Source organism: Hyperoodon ampullatus, assembly GCF_949752795.1.
Source record: "Hyperoodon ampullatus genome assembly, chromosome: 4".
In the NCBI taxonomy this organism is placed as follows: domain Eukaryota; kingdom Metazoa; phylum Chordata; class Mammalia; order Artiodactyla; family Ziphiidae; genus Hyperoodon; species Hyperoodon ampullatus.
The window spans coordinates 25,053,921-25,073,867 of record NC_136917.1 but is presented as its reverse complement, the minus strand read 5'-3'; the positions used below and the strand labels follow the sequence as shown (position 1 = coordinate 25,073,867).

General features: G+C 58.8%; 2 protein-coding genes across 6 annotated transcripts; one reads left to right on the top strand and one right to left on the bottom strand.

The window, feature by feature from the left end:
* Positions 1–1,538: 1,538 nt before the first annotated feature.
* On the top strand, positions 1,539–12,179 carry PLPPR3 (phospholipid phosphatase related 3; the record flags this gene model as incomplete). Of its 4 annotated transcripts, none has more annotated exons than XM_079702583.1 (7): positions 1,539–1,613; positions 9,447–9,632; positions 9,710–9,851; positions 9,967–10,132; positions 10,221–10,278; positions 10,362–10,535; positions 10,821–12,179. In XM_079702583.1, 7 exons carry the CDS (start codon positions 1,539–1,541, stop codon positions 12,177–12,179), a joined length of 2,160 nt encoding a protein of 719 aa, XP_079558709.1. The 4 variants fall into 4 exon arrangements, with proteins under 4 accessions (XP_079558709.1, XP_079558710.1, XP_079558708.1 ...); XM_079702584.1 differs by having other exon boundaries at positions 9,937–10,132; positions 10,461–10,535; XM_079702582.1 differs by having other exon boundaries at positions 9,937–10,132.
* A 329-nt stretch (positions 12,180–12,508) lies between these two features.
* On the bottom strand, positions 12,509–18,913 carry PTBP1 (polypyrimidine tract binding protein 1). 2 transcript variants are annotated; one of them, XM_079701941.1, is made up of 13 exons: positions 18,841–18,913; positions 18,430–18,602; positions 18,202–18,348; positions 17,944–18,114; positions 17,740–17,850; positions 17,492–17,666; positions 17,200–17,277; positions 16,366–16,514; positions 15,228–15,261; positions 14,743–14,835; positions 14,431–14,647; positions 14,100–14,177; positions 12,509–13,998 (listed from the first exon to the last, which is right to left on the bottom strand). In XM_079701941.1, the coding sequence occupies exons 1-13, from the start codon at positions 18,863–18,865 to the stop codon at positions 13,866–13,868; spliced, it is 1,584 nt and encodes a 527-aa protein (XP_079558067.1). In that variant the 5' UTR covers positions 18,866–18,913; the 3' UTR covers positions 12,509–13,865. The 2 variants fall into 2 exon arrangements, with proteins under 2 accessions (XP_079558067.1, XP_079558068.1); XM_079701942.1 differs by lacking the exon at positions 17,200–17,277.
* Positions 18,914–19,947: the final 1,034 nt, after the last annotated feature.

Sequence of the window (19,947 nt, the reverse complement as noted above, 5' to 3'; positions counted from 1 at the left end):
GCAAATGGAGGCCCCGGTGGGATTCAAACCCTCTGGGCCCCACCCTTAACCGCGCATACAGTCATCTTTGAAGACACATGCAGCTGAGTCTCTTAAAACAAGAAGGGCCACGGCCAGGACCAGGTTGGAGTGTGAACAGCTGCGTGCGAATAAAGCCCAGTGGCTGCACACACCGGGTTATCCATCCCTGCAGCCCTCACCCCCGACCTTAACTGGACGCTTAACTGCGGGATTGATTTCGGGGGTCTGTCCCAGTTCTCAGCGGCTCCCCCGTGAGGGTACAGGGCCAGGTATACAGGAGGTGCTCAGGAGACGGTGAAAAAATGAACTGAATAAAATCCTGCCGTTTTGGGCCTGGAGACCGCGGACAGAGATTTAAGTTCCCGGGGGCCTCAGCTTCCCCACTTGTCAAATGACGGTCAGCTGGTGCCACCCCACATGGCTGTGTGTGGAAAAGAGGAAACACCTGCAAAGAGCAAGCGCTGCCTAAGTGAGCCTCATGTGAATTCACCACGAGGGCCCTACCGCCGCCCGCGTATCCCGGGGCATCCCGGGCCGTGCGTCCTGGATGCTGTGGGCTCGGCGAGGGGCCGGGTTTGGACGAGCGGAGGGAGGACCCCGGCGGGGCGCAGGGGGCAGGTGGGCGGTGCGCGGCGCGGGGGCCCGGGAGTGAGGGCGGCCCCCGCCCCAGCTTCTTTTGTCTCCCGAAGGCCCAGGCGCCCGGGAGCTCGCCATGGAAACGCGCGCCGGGGAGGGAGGCAGAGACGCGAGAAACCCGGAGACCAGGACACTCTCCCAGCGCCCGGCCTCGATGGGGCTCCCTGGGCCCATCGAGAGGTCCAGGAGGGGAGGAGCCCGCAAACCCCGGCCCATGCCCGCCCCCGCGGGAGACCGAGACCCCGGAGACCCAGAGACGGAGGGCGCGGGAGCAGGCGGGGGCGGGACGGCAACGGACGCGCGCGGCGCCCCCGACGCGCCGAGACAAAGAGCCCCCGCCCCTAGCGCCGCCCCTAGGCCGCCGGGCGCGGGGTCTCGGGCCGGGCGGGGCCCCTCCCTCCCCACCTCCCCTCCTCCCCTCCGCCCCCGCGGGGTAGGGGCTGGCTTTGTGCTCGCCGCGCCGCAGCCCCCGCCGCCGCCAGCTCCGCCCACAGAGCGCCTGCGCGCCAGGTGAGGGGCCTTCGGGCTGAGCGAGGACCTCACCGCTCCTCCGGTCCCGAAGGCCCCCGCCCTGACGCGCGGGACGGACCCCGGCCCGGAGACTCCTCGGCCAGGCCGTCTCCGCCCTCTCTGCCGAGCCCCCTCCCGGCTCCCCATCCGGAGTGGCAGCCGGAGCGTTGGGCAGGGCCGCAGTGCGCGGGGGAGGTCGTGGGCTCCCCTCTCCCCGGCCTCAGTTTCCCTGGGCGGTTCCTGCGCATCCTGACCCGCCCCTCCTCCGCGGGCGCAGGGCTCCGCGTCCCCCCCAGGGCTCAGTCTGCGCCCCTCCCTCCTCCAGCGCGACTTTGTCCCCTCCCACCACGGCCTGTGGCGCCCCCGGCACCATGATCTCGACCAAGGAGAAGAATAAAAGCCCGAAGGACAGCATGACGCTTCTGCCCTGCTTCTACTTCGTAGAGGTGAGTGGGGGGCTGGTTGCGCTGGTGGGGGAGGGGCAGAGGCCTCAGTTCCGCCGGCCCTCGGGGACCCCCACGCCGAGGGACGGGCACAGGTCGCGTCAGCCTCGGGTCCAGGCACAGCTAGGGTGCCTGGGGGTGGGGGTGGGTCAGAACACTTGGGCTCTGTAGGACGAGTAGGCGTTGCAGAGGCGCAGAAGGCTGTCCTGCAGGAGCTGGGCAGATGCTGGGAGGCGGGGCCTGCAGTCTGGGGTACGGGTCAGCAGCGCAGATGAAGGGGCTGGAGCAAGGCGCTGGGGGCCATGGGTGGGGGGGCGCGGGGTATGGATGCGCTGTCTTCCTCCAGCGTGAGGGCCGGAGGCCTGAAGGTCTGAATTGAAATCCCTGCACTTCGCCAAGCTCTGATAGAACAGGCTGGGCACATAGTGAAGGCCTCGTGAGTGTTTAAAAAGTAAAAGATGGTAAATGCAGCCACCGGGCACATATTAAGCGCTAACGACCAGCAGACAACGTGTAGCCACACTTAGATGGTTAGCACCTGGGTTACCCACAGTGCACCCTGCTTGCCGTGCCGGGGAAACCCAGCTCCAGCGAGGGGCCCAGACAAGGTGTGGGTGGAGAGGGGGGGGCTACCAGACCTGAGCAAACAGCATCCCCCACCACCCTGTGCAGGGTCACCCCGGCTGTTGGGTACTTCCCCAACGGGCAGGAAATCCGATGATTCTTCAGATTTGCATTTGAATTCTCATTACAGTAGGTTGTACCTTCTCAGTGTTCTCCAGGCATCACGGAGGCAACACCCCCCCTCCCCAGGCACCTAACCCCCTCCACTTGCCACTACTCTCCCCTGTGTCCCCTCGCAGAAAACCTTTCACACCCATTTAAGTCCACCAGATATGCAGCCTCCCCCCACCACCTTTGCAAACACAAGTTCCTGCCCTTGGCTTTTTTCTGGCCGAGATTGTTGCTTACCATCGTCCCAGGAAATGGTGCCCCATCCTTTTTCACTGCTATGTAGTACTCCAGTGCTGGGCCCCAGCCCCAGGGAGTTGGGCACTCGGGTGCTTCCTAGCCTTTGTGTCTCACAGACTTTCCTAGAAGGAGACTCTTTAAGTCCTTTGGCCTGTGTCACCCCACACAAGTGTGCAGAGCTTATCTGCAGGGTACCTCCCTGGGGAGCAGGGTGTGGTCACAAGGGAAAGACCCCAAAGTCCTCCCACGGAGGCCCCCACGTGCGTGCCTGTTTTCCCGCAGTTGCGTCTGCCCCGAGCGTTAGCGGCGTCTGGATTTTGACTGACCCAGTGGGCGCAAAACCATATCCCAGTCCCGGTCAGCATTTCCTTTACGGCCAGTGTTCCATTCTTTTTTTTTCTTTTCTTTTCTCTTTTTTTTTAAACACACACGCCCCCAAAGCAAGCAAGTTGGCTCGACATCGTGGGTGTGTGTGAGTGATCTTCCTTTGGTGCAGAGATTTGTGCTGAGGGCTTCCTGGTTTTCAGCCGAGGGTCTTGGGAAGCGGTGAGAGGCGGGTGTTGGGATTCCAGAGGCACTTACAGACCCTCAGGTGGTGGCGGGCTCTGACTGGGGAGCCCCACCACCCAACCTGCCACCAGGGGCCGCCGGTTCTCCCTCCAGTCTGGTCCGGCGGGCAGATGCGGGCAGAGGCTGGAGGAGAAGCAGGGGAGCCGGCCAGGCATCATAGCCGCACCGCCCGCTCGGGACTCAGAAAGTCGTGGGGGTCTTCAGCACGACCCTGTCGCGGAAAGATTGGGTGATTTTAAGGCGCTTCCCAGTCCCCACCTAAACCCTCTTTGTGGCCTGATGCTGTCTGCCCGCCGAGCCAGATGACCCTAACCGTGATCACGGAGGCAGCTGCTAACTGCTGCTAATACCGCTATAGGCTCCACGTGTGCCAGACTCTAAGCGCTTTCAGTGTATTTGCTTATCCAGTCCTGCATTGAAGCCCTGGGTGGTGGCCACTTTATTGGTCCTGTTTTCAGCTGGGGAAACTGAGGCACGGGGAAGAGGTGGAGCCAGGATGCAAGCCCAGGCAGGTGGCTTCATTTAACTGCCTTGGGCCTCATGCCTGCATGCAGCAGGCACTCAATAAATGCTCCTTGCACACCAGCCCAGCTCCTGCAACCCCACCTTTGGCACTTCCCCTCTGGGAGCCCCTGGCCAGGGCTGCATAGAGGGACGAGGCCCCTCTCAAGGCGCCATACAAATCGAGTGGAGGTGGGGGCTTCCCAAGGCAGCTGGGTGCCGTTAGGGGCCCGCCTACTCTCTGGTCCCCAGATGTGCCAGCCCCACCTGGCCCTGGTGGGGGTTTGAGTTTGAGATCCTTGGACCAGAAGGGGAGGCAGAGGACACCGGGAGGTTCTGCTTCCATAAGAAGGTTCCACTGGAATCTGCTCAATAGCTTTGCAGCACAAGTGGGTGAGTGAGTGAGGTGTAGATCCTGCCCCCCTGCCCTCCTCGGGTGCCATGTCTGCGACTTGGTCAAACGCAGCTCAGTTTTCCTGAACCTTAGCCTCCTGCCCATTCACCACAGCTGCTGTGAGCAGGAATGTCATGTGTGCTGTGTGCCTGTCACCTGAGGACACATGATCAGGGTATGCAGAAGGACAGTTGCACAAATGAGTAATTCAGAGAATTTGTTCATTTATTCAGCACCTGCCATGGACCAGATGCCCATCTTCTCAGGGCTGAGTGTGAAGTTGGCATATAGAGGTACTGGGTGCAGAGGAAATAAAGCAGCGCAAGGGATGGAGAGACTGGTGCCAGGAAGGGGGTCTCCAAGGAGGGCCAGACACTCCAGAGGAGTGTCTAAGTGCGTCCTTCTATCCCTGAGAGGAAAGGCCCGGAGGCAGGAACCTGTCTGTTGTTTCTAGGTTGTTCAAGACAGCAAGGGTAGCTGGAGGAGAGAGATGAATGAAGTGGTGAGTGGGTGGGTGGATGGATGGACTAATGGATGGGTGGGTGGTATGATGGGTGGATGGATGGATGGATGGATGGAAGAAAGGAAGAAGGCAAGCATGAGTGGGTGGATGAATGGATGGTGGATTGGTAGATGGATGATGGAAGATGATGGATGGAGGATGGATGGAGGATGGGTGCTCGGATGGATGGATGGATGATAGTTGGATGGGGGAAATGGGTGGGTTGATGGATGGATGGGTGGGTGGAAGAAAAGAAGGAAGTATAGGTGGATGGATGGATGATGGGTGGGTAGATGGATGGGTGGGTGCATTGATGGATGGATGGATGGATGGATGATTGATGGATGAGTGGAAGGGTGGGTGGGTTGATGGATGGGTAAGTGAAGCAAGTATGAGTGGACGGATGATGGCAGATGATGGATGGATGATGGATGGGAGGATGGATAGGTGGATGGCTGGATGAAAGGAAGAAAAGGTGGGTGGATGAACGGATGGATGGATGGATGGTGGATTTATGGATGGATGATGGCTGGCTGGCTGGCTGGGTGGTCGGCTGGATGGGAAATGAATAAATGGATAGAAGCATATTGGAAGTTGATGGACAGAGGGCTGGGTGTTTGAATGAATGGATGATTGATGGATGAGTGGATGGTTGGGTTGATAGATGGGTAAGTGGATGGATGTTGATTTATGGATGGATAGATGGGTGGGTGGATGGAAGGAAGGCTGGGTGGATGGATGAGTGGTTGGGTGGAAAGATGAATGGATGCATGAGTGGGTGAGTGGATAGAAGGAAGGAAGGAAGGAAGCACGAATGGGTGGATAGGTGGATGGATGATGGAAGATGACGGATGGATAGAGGTGGATTGATGGATGGATGATGGAAATTAATGGAGGGATGGATGATGGATGGGTGGATGGATGAACAGATGGGTGGGTGGGTGAGTGGTCAGATGGATGTAAAATGAATAAATGGTTAGATAGATGTTGGAAGTTGATGGACGGAGGGATGGGTGTTTGGATGCATGGATGATTGATGGATGAGTGGATGAATAGGTGATGGATGGATGGTGGATTGATGGATGGATAGGTGGGTGGAGGAAAGGAAGGAAGTGTATGTGGATGGATGGACGAATAGGGGATGGATGGATGGGTTGATGGGTGTGTGGGTGGGTGGATTAATGGATGAAAGGAAGGAAGGATAGGTGAATAGATGGATGGATGTTGATTGATGGATGGGTGGGTTGATGGATGATGGAAGATGGATCAATGGGTGATGGATGGGAGAATGTATAGGTGGGTGGATGGATGGATGATGGGAGGATGGATGGATGGGTGGACAGATGGGTGGTTGGTTGGATGGATGGAAAAAGAATAAATGGATAGATGGATATTGAAGTTGATGATGGATGGGTGTTTGGATGAATGGATGATTGATCGATGAGAGGATGGCTGGATAGACGGACGAGTAAGTGGATGGATGGTGGACTTATGGATGGATAATGGATGAGTGGGTTGATGAATGGATGATGGATGGATGAGAGGATGGGTGGGCTGATGAATGGATGGATGAATGGGTAGGTTGATAGATGGATGCACAGATAGATGGGTGGATGGGAGAGTGGATGGGTGAGTAAGTGAATGGATGTATGGGTAGATAGGTGGAAGGAAGCAAGGAAGCAAGCAAGCAGGAGTGGATGGATGAATGGATGGTGGATTGATGGATGGATGATGGAAAATGATGGATGGGTGAATTATGAAATGGAAGGAAAGAAGGAGAGGTGGATGGATGGTGGATTGATGGATGGATGATGGAAGATTATGGATAGATGACAGATGGGTGGGTAGATGGATGGAAAGAAGGACGGAAGCAAGCAAACAAGGGTTCATGGATGGGTGGGTGAAAGAAAGGAAGAAGGGAAGGGAGGAAGGAAGTGTAGGTAGGTGGATGGTTGGGTAGGTGGGTGGATGGATGGATAGAAGGAAGGATGGATGAGTGCGTGGTAGTTTGATGGATGGATGATGGAAGATGATAGTTGGATGGTTGATATATGAATGGGTGGGTCGATGGGTGGGTGTATTGATGGATGGGTAAGTGGATGGGTGGGTGAGTGGAAGTAGGAAGTGTGGATGGATGGATGGATGATGGAATGGTTGGGTGAGTGGATGGAGGTGGATTGATAGCTGATGGAAGATGATGGAAGGATGGATGATGGATGGATGGATGATGGATGAATGGGTGGGTGAGTGATGGACAGGTGGGTGGGTGGGTGGGTCGATGGATGGATGGGTGAATCTGTGGATGGGTTGATGGATGGATGGAGGGGAAAAAGGAAGCAAGCATGGGTGAATGGTTGGATGTTGGATAGAAGATGGGGTAGATGGATGGATGGGTGGGTGGATAGATTGTGGATTCATGTATGGATGATGGAAGATGATGGATTGATGGATGACAGATGAATGGTTGGGTAGTGTGTGAAAGGAAGGAAAGAAGGAGTGAAGGAAGGAGGTGTAGGTGGATGGATGTATCTATGGATGGGTGGGTGGTAGGATGGAATGATGGATGGAAGGAAGGAAGGATGAGTGGGTGGATGGATGGATGGAAGGAAGGAAGCATAAGTAGGTGAATGAATAGACAGTGGATTGATGAATGATGGAAGATGATTGATGGTTGAATGGTTGGATGGAAAGAAGGATGAGTGGATGGATGGATGGTGGTTTGATGTATGGATGATGATGGAAAATGATGGACAGATGATAGATGCGTGGGTAGATAGATGGAAGGAAGCAAGCAAGCATGGGTGGAGAGATTGGTGGGTGGAAGAAAGAAGGGAAGGGTGGAAGGAAGTGTAGGTGGGTGGACAGATGATGGATGGGTAGGTGGAGGGAAAGATAGGTAGATGGATGGGTGGGTGGATGCATAGGTGGATGGGTGGGTTGGAGGAAGAATGAGTAGATAGATGGATGGTGGATTGATGGTTGGATGATGGGAGAGGACGGATGAATGACAAATGAATAGATGGATGAACAGGTGGATGGATGGGTAGTGTGTGGAGGGAAGTATAGGTAGATGGGTAGGTGGGTGGATGCATAGGTGGATGGGTGGGTTGGAGGAAGAATGAGTAGATGGATGGTGGATTGATGGATGGATGATGGGAGAGGATGGATGAATGACAAATGAATAGATGGATGAACAGGTGGATGGATGGGTAGTGTATGGATGGGTGGAAGGAAGGAATCAAGCAGCATGAATGAGTGAGTGAATGGATGTAGGATTGATGCATGATGGATGGGAGCATGGATGCGTGGATGGACGGATAAATGGATGGGTGGGCTGATGGATGGAAGGAAACATGAGTGAATGGATGGATGAATGGAGGTGGATTGATTTGATGGATGATGGAAGATAATTGAAGGATGGATGATGAATGGATGGATAATGGATGAATGGGTGGATGGATTATGGATGGATAGATGGGTGGGTGGGTGGATGGGTGGTGAGTGAAGCAAGCATGAATGGATGGATGAATGGATGGTGGATTGATGGATGGATAATTGAAGATGATGGATTGATGGATGGGAGGATTGGTGGATGGATGGAAGGGTGGGTGGGTAGTGGGTGGGTGGCCAGATGGATTGAAACTGAATAAATGGATAGATGGATGTTGGAAGTTGATGGTTGGAGGGATGGGTGTTTGGATGAATGGATGATTGATGGATGAGTGGGTGGGTGGATTGATGGATGGGAGGATGGATTGGTGGGTGGGTAGGATGGCTAGCTGGAAGGAAGGAAGGGTGGAAGTGTGGATCAATGTGTGGGTGGATGGGTGAGTGGTTGGGTGGAAGCATGGATGGATGATGGATGAATGGGGTGTGGATGATGGATACATGGATGGATTGCTGATGGGTAGGTGTGTTGATGGATGGGTGAAAGGAAAAAAGGATGCAAGCATGGGTGGATGGTTGGATGATGGATAGATGAGTGGGTGGATGGATAGATGGGTGGTTGGATTGATGGTGGATTGATGGATGGATGATGGATGGATGGGTGGGTAGGTGAGTGGAAGGGAAGAAGGAGGGAGGGATGGAAATGTAGGTGGATGGACATACCTATGGATGGATGGGTGGGTGGGTGGGTGGATGGATGGATGGATGAATGGAAGGAAGGAAGGAAGGAAGCATGAGTGGATGGATGGGTGGGTGGGTGGTGGTCAGATGGATGGATAATAAATAAATGGATGAATGGATGTTGGAAGTTGGATGGATGGATGGGTGTTTGGATAAATGAATGATGGATGGATGAGGGGATGGGTGGGCTGATGAATGGATGGTTGGATGGATGGGTGGGTGGGTAGATGTATGGATGCGTGAGTAAATGGATGGATAGGTGGATGGAAGCAAGGAAGCCTAAGTGGATGAATGGATGGTGGATTGATGACTGGATGGTGGAAGATGGTTGATGGACGGATGGATGGGTGGGTAGGGTTGATGGTCGGATGATAGACTGATGGATGAATAGATGGGTGGGTGGATGGGTGTGTGGGTTGATTGATGGATGGATGGATAAGTGGATGGATGGATAGATGGAAGGAAGGAAGGAAGCATGTGTAAGCAGATGGATGACGGATGGATGGATGGAAGGAATGTTGATGGATGGGGTGATTAGTGGATTGATGAGTGAGTTATGGGTGCAGTAATGGCTCTGTTGGATGGATGGATCTGTGGATGTTACACAGATGAGTTGGGGGGGTCACTGGATTGCTGAATGAGCTGATCCATGGGTGAACAGCCGCACGGACGTGTGGATAGGTGGATGAATCAGTGAAGGGACTGAGTTCATGGGCGGATGACTCCGTCAACGAGTGTGGCGTGACCCTGGCCAGTCCCGTTTCTGCAGCTGCCCATAGTGGCGTCCTCCGTCGTGTCTCTCTACTTTCTGGAGCTGACCGACCTCTTCAAGCCGGCCACGGTGGGCTTCCAGTGCTACGACCGCACACTCTCCATGCCCTACGTGGAGACCAGCGAGGAGCTCATCCCGCTGCTCATGCTCCTCAGCTTGGCCTTCGCTGCGCCTGCGGCCTCGGTGAGTCCTGGTGCGGGGCAGGGCCGGCTGTGGGCACCGCGGCCGGGAGCCCGCCTGAGCACCTCCCTGTCTGGCAGATCATGGTGGGCGAGGGCCTGCTGTACTGCTTGCAGTCCCGGCTGTGGGGCCGCAGTGGGGGCCCGGGCGGGCCCGAGGGCAGCATCCACGCCGGCGGCTGCAACTTCAACTCCTTCCTTCGGCGGACGGTGCGCTTTGTAGGTGAGTCCCCCACGGCGTCCGCATGCTGAGGGTGGCGGGTCTGGCACCAGCTCCCGCACCCGGCCCTCACCCTCCCATCCCGCAGGCGTCCACGTGTTCGGCCTGTGTGCCACAGCCCTGGTGACCGACGTCATCCAGCTGGCCACGGGCTACCACGCACCCTTCTTCCTGACGGTCTGCAAACCCAACTACACCCTGCTGGGCACGTCGTGTGAGGCCAACCCCTACATCACGCAGGACATCTGCTCCGGCCACGACACCCACGCCATCCTGTCTGCACGGTGAGCGTGTCCGGCCCCCGTCCCATGGAGCATGCAGGGAAACTGAGGGGCCCAGAGCTGGCGGGGCTCACCCGGGTGCCTCTTGCAGGAAGACCTTCCCATCCCAGCACGCCACTCTGTCCGCCTTCGCTGCTGTCTACGTGTCGGTGAGTCCCAGCCGGCCCAGCCCCATGCCCTGGACACCCCACCAGGACCGGCTGCCCTGACCACCCGGCCTGCCCCGCTGCAGATGTACTTCAACTCGGTCATCTCGGACGCCACCAAGCTGCTGAAGCCCATTCTGGTGTTCTCCTTTGCCATCGCGGCGGGCGTCTGTGGCCTCACCCAGATCACGCAGTACCGCAGCCACCCCGTGGACGTGTACGCCGGCTTCCTCATTGGTGCTGGCATCGCAGCCTACCTGGTGAGGGGCTGAGGGGAGAGGCCCGGGGGCCCAGGGGTAGGTCTGAGAGGGGAGGCCAGCCCCACCCTGGGGGACTCTGCTGAGTTTTGTCCCTTGGTAGCTAGAGGCAGAACCTCATGGGCCCAGACCTGCCAAATGTGCAGAGTGAGCGACCTGAGGCCAGAATTTGTCCCATTGGGAGAAAGGCGGACTTCCCCTCTCGGACCCCCATGGCAAGTCTGTGGCTTGGTGGGGACCCTGGTCTCTGGCTGCCGGCCCCACGCCCAGCCCGTGTCTCATCCTTAGGCCTGCCACGCTGTGGGCAACTTCCAGGCCCCGCCGGCAGAGAGACCAGCGGCCCCGGCGCCTGCCAAGGATGCGCTGCGGGCGCTGACCCAGCGGGGCCATGACTCGGTGTACCAGCAGAACAAGTCCGTGAGCACCGACGAGCTGGGCCCCCCAGGGCGGCTGGAGGGTGTGCCCCAGCCTGTGGCCCGCGACAAGACCTCACTGGGCAGCCTGAAGCGGGCCAGCGTGGACGTGGACCTGCTGGCCCCACGCAGCCCCATGGGCAAGGAGAACATGGTGACCTTCAGCCACACACTGCCCCGCGTCAGCACGCCCTCACTGGACGACCCCGCCCGCCGCCACATGACCATCCACGTGCCCCTCGACGCCTCGCGATCCAAGCAGCTCATCAGCGAGTGGAAGCAGAAGTCGCTGGAGGGCCGCGGCCTGGGGCTGCCGGACGAGGCCAGCCCTGCGCACCTGCGGGCGCCAGCGGAGCCCATGGCCGAGGAGGAAGAGGAGGACGAGGAGGAGGACGAGGAGGAGGACGAGGGAGAGGAAGGGGGTCCAGCCCCGCCTTCACTGTACCCCGCAGTCCAGGCACGGCTGGGGCTCGGGCCGCGGGTCATCCTCCCGCCGCGGGCCGGCCCGCAGCCGCTGGTGCACATCCCCGAGGAGGGGGTCCAGGCGGCGGCAGGCCTGTCCCCCAAGAGTAGCGCGGCCGTACGGGCCAAGTGGCTCATGATGGCAGAGAAAAGCGGTGCTGTGGTGGCTGCAGCCTCCACGCAGCCCCGTGTGGCCAACCCGCCGCGGCTGCTGCAGGTCATCGCCATGTCCAAGGCCCCAGGTGGGCCGGGCCCCAAGGCGGCCGAGACGGCCTCATCCTCCAGCGCCAGCTCCGACTCCTCTCAGTATAGGTCGCCGCCGTCAGACCGTGACTCCGCCAGCATCGTCACCATCGACGCGCATGCGCCCCACCACCCCGTGGTCCACCTGTCTGCGGGTAACGGGCCCTGGGAGTGGAAGGCGGGGGGCCAAGGGGCCAAGGGGGCCGAGGGGGAGGTTGGCTACGAGCTGGGGGACCTGGCTCGCGGCTTCCGTGGGAGACCGAAGGCCCCGAGCGTGTCCCCAGGCTCCTCTGTTGGTGACGTGGACCAGGAGGAGCCGCGGTTCGGGGCCGTGGCCACCGTCAACCTGGCCACAGGCGAGGGGCTGCCACCACTGGGTGTGGCCGACGGGGCCCTGGGGCCGGCCAGCCAGGAGTCGACACTGCGGCGCAAAGCAGGCGGCCCGGTGCTGGGCGAGCGGGAGGCCGCGGAGGCAGAGGCGGAGAGCTACTACCGCAAGATGCAGGCGGCCCGCAGGTTCAAGGACTGAGGGCGGGGGCGGGGCCGCGCGGTGGGGGGGCGGGGGTTTCTGGCTGAACACAGACGTGGGGCCCCATCAGACAATAAAAGGCGATCGTTGAGCAGGGTGCAGCTTTTTGGAGTAATTTCGGTCGGAGGGCCCAGCAGGCAGACCCGGCCTCCGGGGACTGTGCGCGCGCACCTGGGGGCGGGGGTCTGTCTGGTGGAATGCAATGTGGGGCCTCATCTCCAGGCCCCCTGAAACCCCCAAGCGAGAAGTGAGGGGAACAACACGGCTGAGTTCACACAGAGGAGGAAACAGCAGTGAAACAAACAGGCCCAATAAAGAGGGAAATCAAGTGCAGGATACAGAGAATTTATTCAGAGTCCAGTACAGACTGGCCAGACCACCTCCTACATGTGGACAGGAAAAAAGAGCCTACAGAAAAGGTAGGAGTTGTTATAAAATTGCTTTAATTCAGTTCTCTCCGCATTACAAGCCGGCAGCGGGCAGTGGCCTGCCATGCTCCTTACAATACTGAGCCTGTAATTGCTGTTATCAAAATATACATCTGTGTCACCATAAAAAAACCGCAATTGCTGCCCCTCACGTCTTACAACAGGTATAAAAAATTATAAATATTTACACCCTTGTTCCACCCGACATGGAAACTTGAGGCCCAGGCCCTGAAGGAGGGCCGGCCAGCACAGGGCCTGTGCGGGGAGCCCCTTGGACCCATGAGTGCAGGACAAGGCGGTGAAGACCGGAAGGTTAGGGCTGCTGTCCCACCTCCTGGGGTCCCAGCATTAGAGGCAGACAAAAAACAGAAACAAAACTTTGGTCCAAAATTTGCAGGAAAAAAGAAACCCTGAAAGTTTAAGAGCACTTGTCCTCCGGACAGAGGACAGTTGTGAGTAAGGCATCGGCAGGTCGCAGACGTGCCGGCCCCATTGTGTCTGCCCTGGAAATTAGATCCTGCCCTGCGACTCAATGACAAGGAATAAAAGTACAGTATACAAAGTCATACCACAAGGAGAAAATTTAGGTTACACTCATACCATTTTTATCATCTTGCTATATAAAAAGTTACTTAAAACTATTTTTTGCATATAAATGAAAAAGATTAGAATATTTGGTCAACTGGAAATATTGCTAGGCACAGGTGTCTGCAGCTGCATCAAAGCATAATACAGAGATTACGGTGGAAACGAAGCTGAAGAAGCGACGGGGAGGGGCCCTGGGGCTGGGGGGCAAATCATACATGATACAAGGATTGGGGGGCGGCCACACCCGGCCACCCACAGTCTCCCACCGCGGCAGGCACACGATCCCATGGGAGGCTGACCCCCCAGGCCCCCAGACCCCTACGCATCTGCTACCCCAAGAAGGCCCTGCCAGAGCAGCGGGTTTAAGGCACAAGAAAGCCGAGTGGAGGTTTGGGAGCGCCCGCCACGCAGACTACAGAAGGCACGGGCAAGGGGCCGGGCTGGGCCTCGACGGTCACCAAGAGCCTGAGGTTGGCACCCCACCTCCCCCAGGTGAGCAAGTGAATTCAATTTAATTTCTTTTAAAAACAGGTATACTGATTTCTCTTTAAAAAAATAAAATCTCTGGTCTTTTTTTTAAGGTCACTTCAGCTGCTTTTTAAAGTGGCTTTTTTTCTGGAATGATGGAAGTTGTCGCCGGGTGCCCGGCAGGCTGGTCCTTGGTGGCGGCCTAGATGGTGGACTTGGAGAAGGACACCCGCAGGTGGTGGTTCTCACCCAGGTCGTGGTTGTGCAGGTCGATGAGTGCCTGGATGGCCTCCTCCACGGAGCCCATCTGGATCAGCGCCATTTTGCGGTCCTTCCTGCAGGGAAAACAGGGGACACAAGGAGCCGTGAAGGGCCTGGCGGGGCGGGGCGGGGCAGGTCCGGGGGCAGCGGGGCGAGGGGATGGGGCTGGGCTCACTGGAAGAACTTGAACCCTTTCACGATCCCGCCATTGCTGGAGAAGAGAATCTTGAGGTCATCCTCGGAGATGGAAGGCCTGCAGGGGGAGAGAAGACCTGAGCCAGTCTGCGGAAGGTCAAGGCCATTCCCTCAAGACAGCAGCTGAGTGTCCAGGGAAGGGTGGGGTCTCCAGGAGCTTTTTAGGGGCCCCAGAAATAGGTTATCAGAAAATGACCAAGAGCATCTGAAAGGTGCACTACAAGCAAAGAACACACTCCACTAGGCCTCCCTAGGGCCTGTGGAAGGCCCTGGAAGCGGGACCGTCATAGGAGACCTTTACAGACACTCACGGGATATTGGAGAGGTGCAGGGTGGCCGAGGGCGGGAAGATGTTCTGGAAGTTCTTGGAGCCGGGCTTCTTGAAGCGGTGCAGGGGCGAGTTGCCATAGTCCTTGGTCAGGCCCTGGTCCTCCTGGCCCTCACGGGGCAGCTGCACGTTCTGGTGCTTGGAGAGTGTGATGCGCACCGGCTTCCCGTGCAGCTTGTGCCCATTGAGGTGGCTCATGGCTGGGGGGAGACACGACAACACAGGACCCACGTGACCCAAGGCCCCTAGGCACCGGCCCCGCAGCCCCCCGGCCTGGCAGCCCTGCAGCCCTTACCCAGCTGGGCCTGGCTCCCGTCGGCCATCTGTACCAGGGCGTTCTCCTTCTTGTTGAACAGGATCTTCACCCGCTGCACGTCGCCGTACACGCCTTCAAGGGCACAGGGACAGACTGCTGAGCTGCCCGGGCCCCATGGCCGCCTCCCCGCCGGCCCCGCGACCCGCACTCCCGCACAGGGCTGGCTCTCCCCGCAGCTCTGCTTATTCTGCCTGAGAAGCTGTCTAGTCACAGGGAGTGTTACCGGGAGGGCTGCCTTCAGCAAAGAAGCCCTGAAATCCAGGAAAGGCCAATTGCCAAGAACCATCCTGCGGCTGCTACCGACACGTCTACTCTGCCAATAGCATGCGGGGCCGTAAACCATGCTCTGGAGTCCAAGTCAGTACGCAAAGCGCAGCCCAGACCGCACGCTCGGACATCTCAGAGCGTGACAACCACCTCAATTACACGAAAACAAGATAATAAAAGTGGGAACGATAACATACCGAAAAGAATAAAGAGGCTTTGGGGTGTGACTCTCTTTAGAGGACAGCAGAGCAAGGCAGCGAGGGACAGGGAAAGGGAGAGGTCAGGGGGCGAGTTGGAATCGTCCACCACGAGGAGGCAGCCCCGCAGGCGTGCAGGTTGATGGATGATGAAGTTGTCAGGATGTTAATATTCAAGGGCAGGTTGGTTTCCGGAGAGCAGGGTTTGAGGGGGAATTTTGTTTTTATTTATTTATGGTTTTGTTTTGTTTCAAGCAACAACAGGAAGCAGAAGTACCGTGCAGTCAGTTGGCAAAGAAATTCCGGATCAGGGCAAGAAAAAAAATTGGGAAAGGGGAAGGGGAGAAAAGAAAAAAAGTAGCAAAAACACAGGTCAGTAAATACATAAGAAAACACGCGGCGTCCCATCAGTCAAGACCACACACACTACGAGCCACGCGCCGGGCGGACAGCAGGAGCGCCCCCGGCGGGGAGGAGACGGCGCCCCCCCCACTCCCCCAACCAGGCCCTCCAGAAACTGTCTCCCCGGGGCCCGCACCAGGGCCTCCAGTCAGGCTCACTGGGGTGGCTGGTAGCGGAGAGCTTGGCTAGAGGAGCTGGGACAGGGCTCGAGAGGCTGCAAGTCACATGTGCTCAGACAGGCAAGAGAGCAACTCGTTAAAATAAACAGGAACCCCGTCCCTCAAGCATCAAAATATCTCGAGCCTTTATCATTTCATCCCAGCTCCCTGAGCTGAACTTGGCCACCGAGACAAGCACAGGCCCGGCTGCCACCTCAGGGACCGTGGCTGGTGGCCTCGGCTTGCACCCCCTCCCCAGAGGCGCCCCGCAGGCCCCTGCAGACCGAGGTTGGTTGGGCTCGAAATTGCAAGACTGCTCCCGTGGACACCAAATACTTCAACTCTCAGCATCATGGAATTAGGAACATACATTGAGATGTTAAGGAAAACAGGAGGACTCCAAGCGCTGCGGAAAGGACGCAGCAGTGAGTGACGTCAGTGCAGAGAGGAGAACAGCGTGACACCTGCAGGCACTCCAGGGGCCCCAGTGCCTGGGGGAGGGGCTCAGTCTGCACTAGGACCTGAGAGCAAACGCCCGACTCCTACTTCCGGAAGGACAGCCTAGAAGAGCCACGTACCTCGGGGTTGAGGTTGCTGACCAGCAGGACAGCGTTTCCTGCCCCTGCCAGGCCCGGGATGGCGATCCGGCCCGCCGCTGCTGCCGCCGCCGCCGCTGACGGGATGGCCAGAGGAGCCAGGGCCCCATGCACGTTAGGGACGGAGAGGCCTGGAGGGAAAAGGCGGTCAGATAAGCAGCGGCGCCCACCTTCTCCACCGAGACAGAAACGCGGGTCCTGCCCATCCTCATGCAAACGGAGACACGTTGGGGGTGCGGGGTGGGGAGGAGCGGCTGGCCCAGCGACACGCCTGCGGCTCCTCCACGCTTCTCATGTCACAGACCGTGCTGGCTTGACCGTCTACATGCGCCAAACAGCACAGAAAGCTCCAGCTCCTCGGATGCAGGATCGAGCCCAGCGGCCTCGGCCGTGCTTGCATGCAGGTGCCCGTCACCATGCAAATCGCACGCCGGGCGGGACAACAGGCTCAGAACTGTCATGTAGGTGGGCGCCTGGCCCCCGGGAGGGATGCTCAGGTGTGCCCGCCCAGCTCACGCCGCTCCGCTTACCAGGCCACTTAAATGCATCTACTAGGGGCATATCCCTCCAACCACCGTGCGCTGGTCCTCACCGGGCGCTTGAAGGGAACCAGACCAGAGACTGTGGGGTTAGCGGGCTCTCTGCACGGCCCTGCCCTACGACTGCCCTGTGCCCAGGCTCCGTGGGGAACCTGGAGGCCTGCGCCCAGGAAGGTGGGCTCCCCCCGTGACTGCGCCACGTCGGCTGCCGTGGAAGCAGAGCTACGGGAGAGGTGAGGGCATGCAGAGTTGGTGGTGGGGACGAGTGTTTGAATACCTGCAGCTTGAGGAATTGCAAAGGTGGGAGGGAAACCAGCTCCTGCATACGGAGAGGCTGACATTATACCAGGCGCACCTAGAAACAAATGAGACACTAATCATCGCACCCATGGGTGCGAGCCGGCTGCCAGTGCCCCACCCGGTGGGTTCCGGGCTGGTGCTGTGTGGGCACCCGGGAGACGGGTGCTGACCTCCCCAGGTGCAGAGCCGGGCGCCTAGGACTGAGCTACGTGTCCTGCCCCCCGCCCCACCCGGCCCCACCACCGCCGTCCTGCCACCGGGCATCTTACCGAAGGCTGCGGCCATGGTCTGGTCCAGTGAGGGCTGGCTGTCGCCGGATGGCAGATCGGGGCGCGTGTAGTCGCGGCTCTTGTCGTTGTTGTACTTGACGTTGAGGCTGGTGAGCTTGGAGAAGTCGATGCGTAAGGTACAGCAGGCGTTGTAGATGTTCTGGCCGTCCAGCGACTGCGGGGACAGCGAGAGGGCTGTGAGTGGGGGCCTGGCAGCCGGCGGCGCAGCTGCCCCGGGGACCACTCACCAGCTTGGCGTGCTGGGCGCTCACGGGGTCAGCGTACTGCAGCAGCGCCTGGAACTGATTGTTCTTGGTGAAAGTGATGATCTTCAGGACGGTGCCGAACTTGGAGAAGATCTACAGGAAGAGGGCGGCCGGGTGGGGTTGGCCTCAGCCCGGGAACTGGCCCCCACCCGCAGGCCAGCACTGCCCCGTTGCACCCCGCCTCACCTGGTGAAGCACGTCCAGGGTCACCGGGTAGAAGAGGTTTTCCACGATGATCCTGAGCACCGGGCTCTGGCCAGCCATCGCCATCCCCGCGTCCACCGCCGCGGCCGAGGCAGCCAGGGCCAGGTTTCCTGACTGGACTGAGTTCACCGCCTGCAGGGCTGCCTGGGCCCGCTGTGGGGGCAGAGCCGTGAGTCCCACAAGCCCCAAGGCCACCACCCGCTCCCCCGCCTCCGCCCGCCCGCACCCCAGGGCACGCACCGCCTGATTGGGCGAGCTGTCCGTCTTGAGCTCCTTGTGGTTGGAGAACTGGATGTAGATGGGCTGGCCACGCAGTACGGGCGTCACCGATGTATAGTAGTTCACCATGGTGTTGGCAGCCTCCTCCGTGTTCATCTCGATGAAGGCCTGGGGGCGGGGGTCGTGTGTGAGCCAGGCCCGGACCCGGGAGGCCCAGCGACCATCCCAGAGAAGGCCTAGGCCTTGTACCTGGTTCTTCCCTTTCAGCATCAGGAGATTGGTGACCTTCCCGAAGGGCAGCCCCAAGGAGATGACCTCCCCCTCGGTGACGTCACTGGGCAGCTTTCGGATGTGGATCACCCTGGAGGGCACGCCTGTGCTCCTGTTGTCCCCCTTGAACTTCTTGCTGTCGTTTCCATTTGCTGCAAAAGGATGGTGTGCGTGGCACAAGGCACTTCCCGGCTCCCCTAGAGCAAGGGACCCCTCTCCTGGCATCGGCTTTCTCCCAGCTCTGGGAGGCTGCGGGGACGGGGAGGTCTCCACACCTGGCTCCCAGGGAAGTGAGGCTCAAGGTCACCAAGGCCAGGACCAACCAACCCCAAGTGCACTCCTGAGAGCCACAGAGGAAGTGCTCCTAGGTAGGGCCGCAGTTAGGGTTACCTGTGGAGGCCGAATTACTGCTCATGATAAAGGGTCCGTTAGTGACACAGGCAGAGAAGAGCTCGTCAGATCCCCGCTGGAAAAGAGGGGCGGGTTGGAACCGAGCAGCGTCTTCACCGCAGCGCCCCCCAACCCTCCCTACGGGGGCCCGGTGGTTCTGCACCCAAGACACAGCTCCTTCCCCAACCTGCGGAGCCCCTGGGGGTCTTTCCCCAAGCAGGGCCAGCGTCTCGTCCCCTACAGGGGCTCTGCGTGTCCCGCCTCCCACCCCCCGTGCCTGGGGTCTGCACGGGCTCAGGCTGGCTACCCCGAGGCTCGGCCGTCGTGCTCTCAATCACGGCAGAGCCACTCAAGGCCCACGAGGACAAAGCCCCCTTGTCACACACACTGCAGCCACCCGCTCAGCCGCAGGAGCCTGTCCTACTTTCCAGTCTGAGGAAACCGGAGCCCGATGACCAGAAAGGCCACCTCTCCAGGCGGCGGGCACCTTGGTGACAAACAAGCAAGAAGCTCCCAAAGTGCCCAAACCATTCTCTCTCCAGAAATGACTACTTGACTCATTAATCTCAATCTAATTGAATTAACTCCCAGAACCAGCTAAGATCGAGGCCAGGGTGAAGCAGACAGGGGGCCCTCCTGCCGGGCGAGGACAAAACCCCACTCGAGGGGCAAGGAGACCCCACTGGGACCAGGAGGCTCCCCTCTAACAACTTCCGGACACGAAACCGGTGGCCTGAGAAGAGCTTCCCTGCCCTATAGGTGCCCCGTGCCCTCCCAGCAGGAATAGCAAAAACCAGTTCTCAGGGCCAGACCCTCCAACTGCCATTTTTGCCAGCTTGTCCCTCCTCAAGAACACCTTATCTCTGCCCTTCCCTCAGGCCAGCTTAACTGCCACTTAAAAACAAGGACGCCAGACACCCAGGGGCCTTCCCACCTTCCCGTGGTCTAGCACCGGAAGTCAGTGGGACACTCCCACCCCACCCTGCCCCTGGAGACAAGCCGAAGGAAGCCAAGGAGGTTCAAGGTCTGCCCCTCAGGACAGGAATCAGGTCCATGCCAACACTGCTGGGAGCAAACAGGATGCTCTGGGCTGCCCTGGCTGCTAGG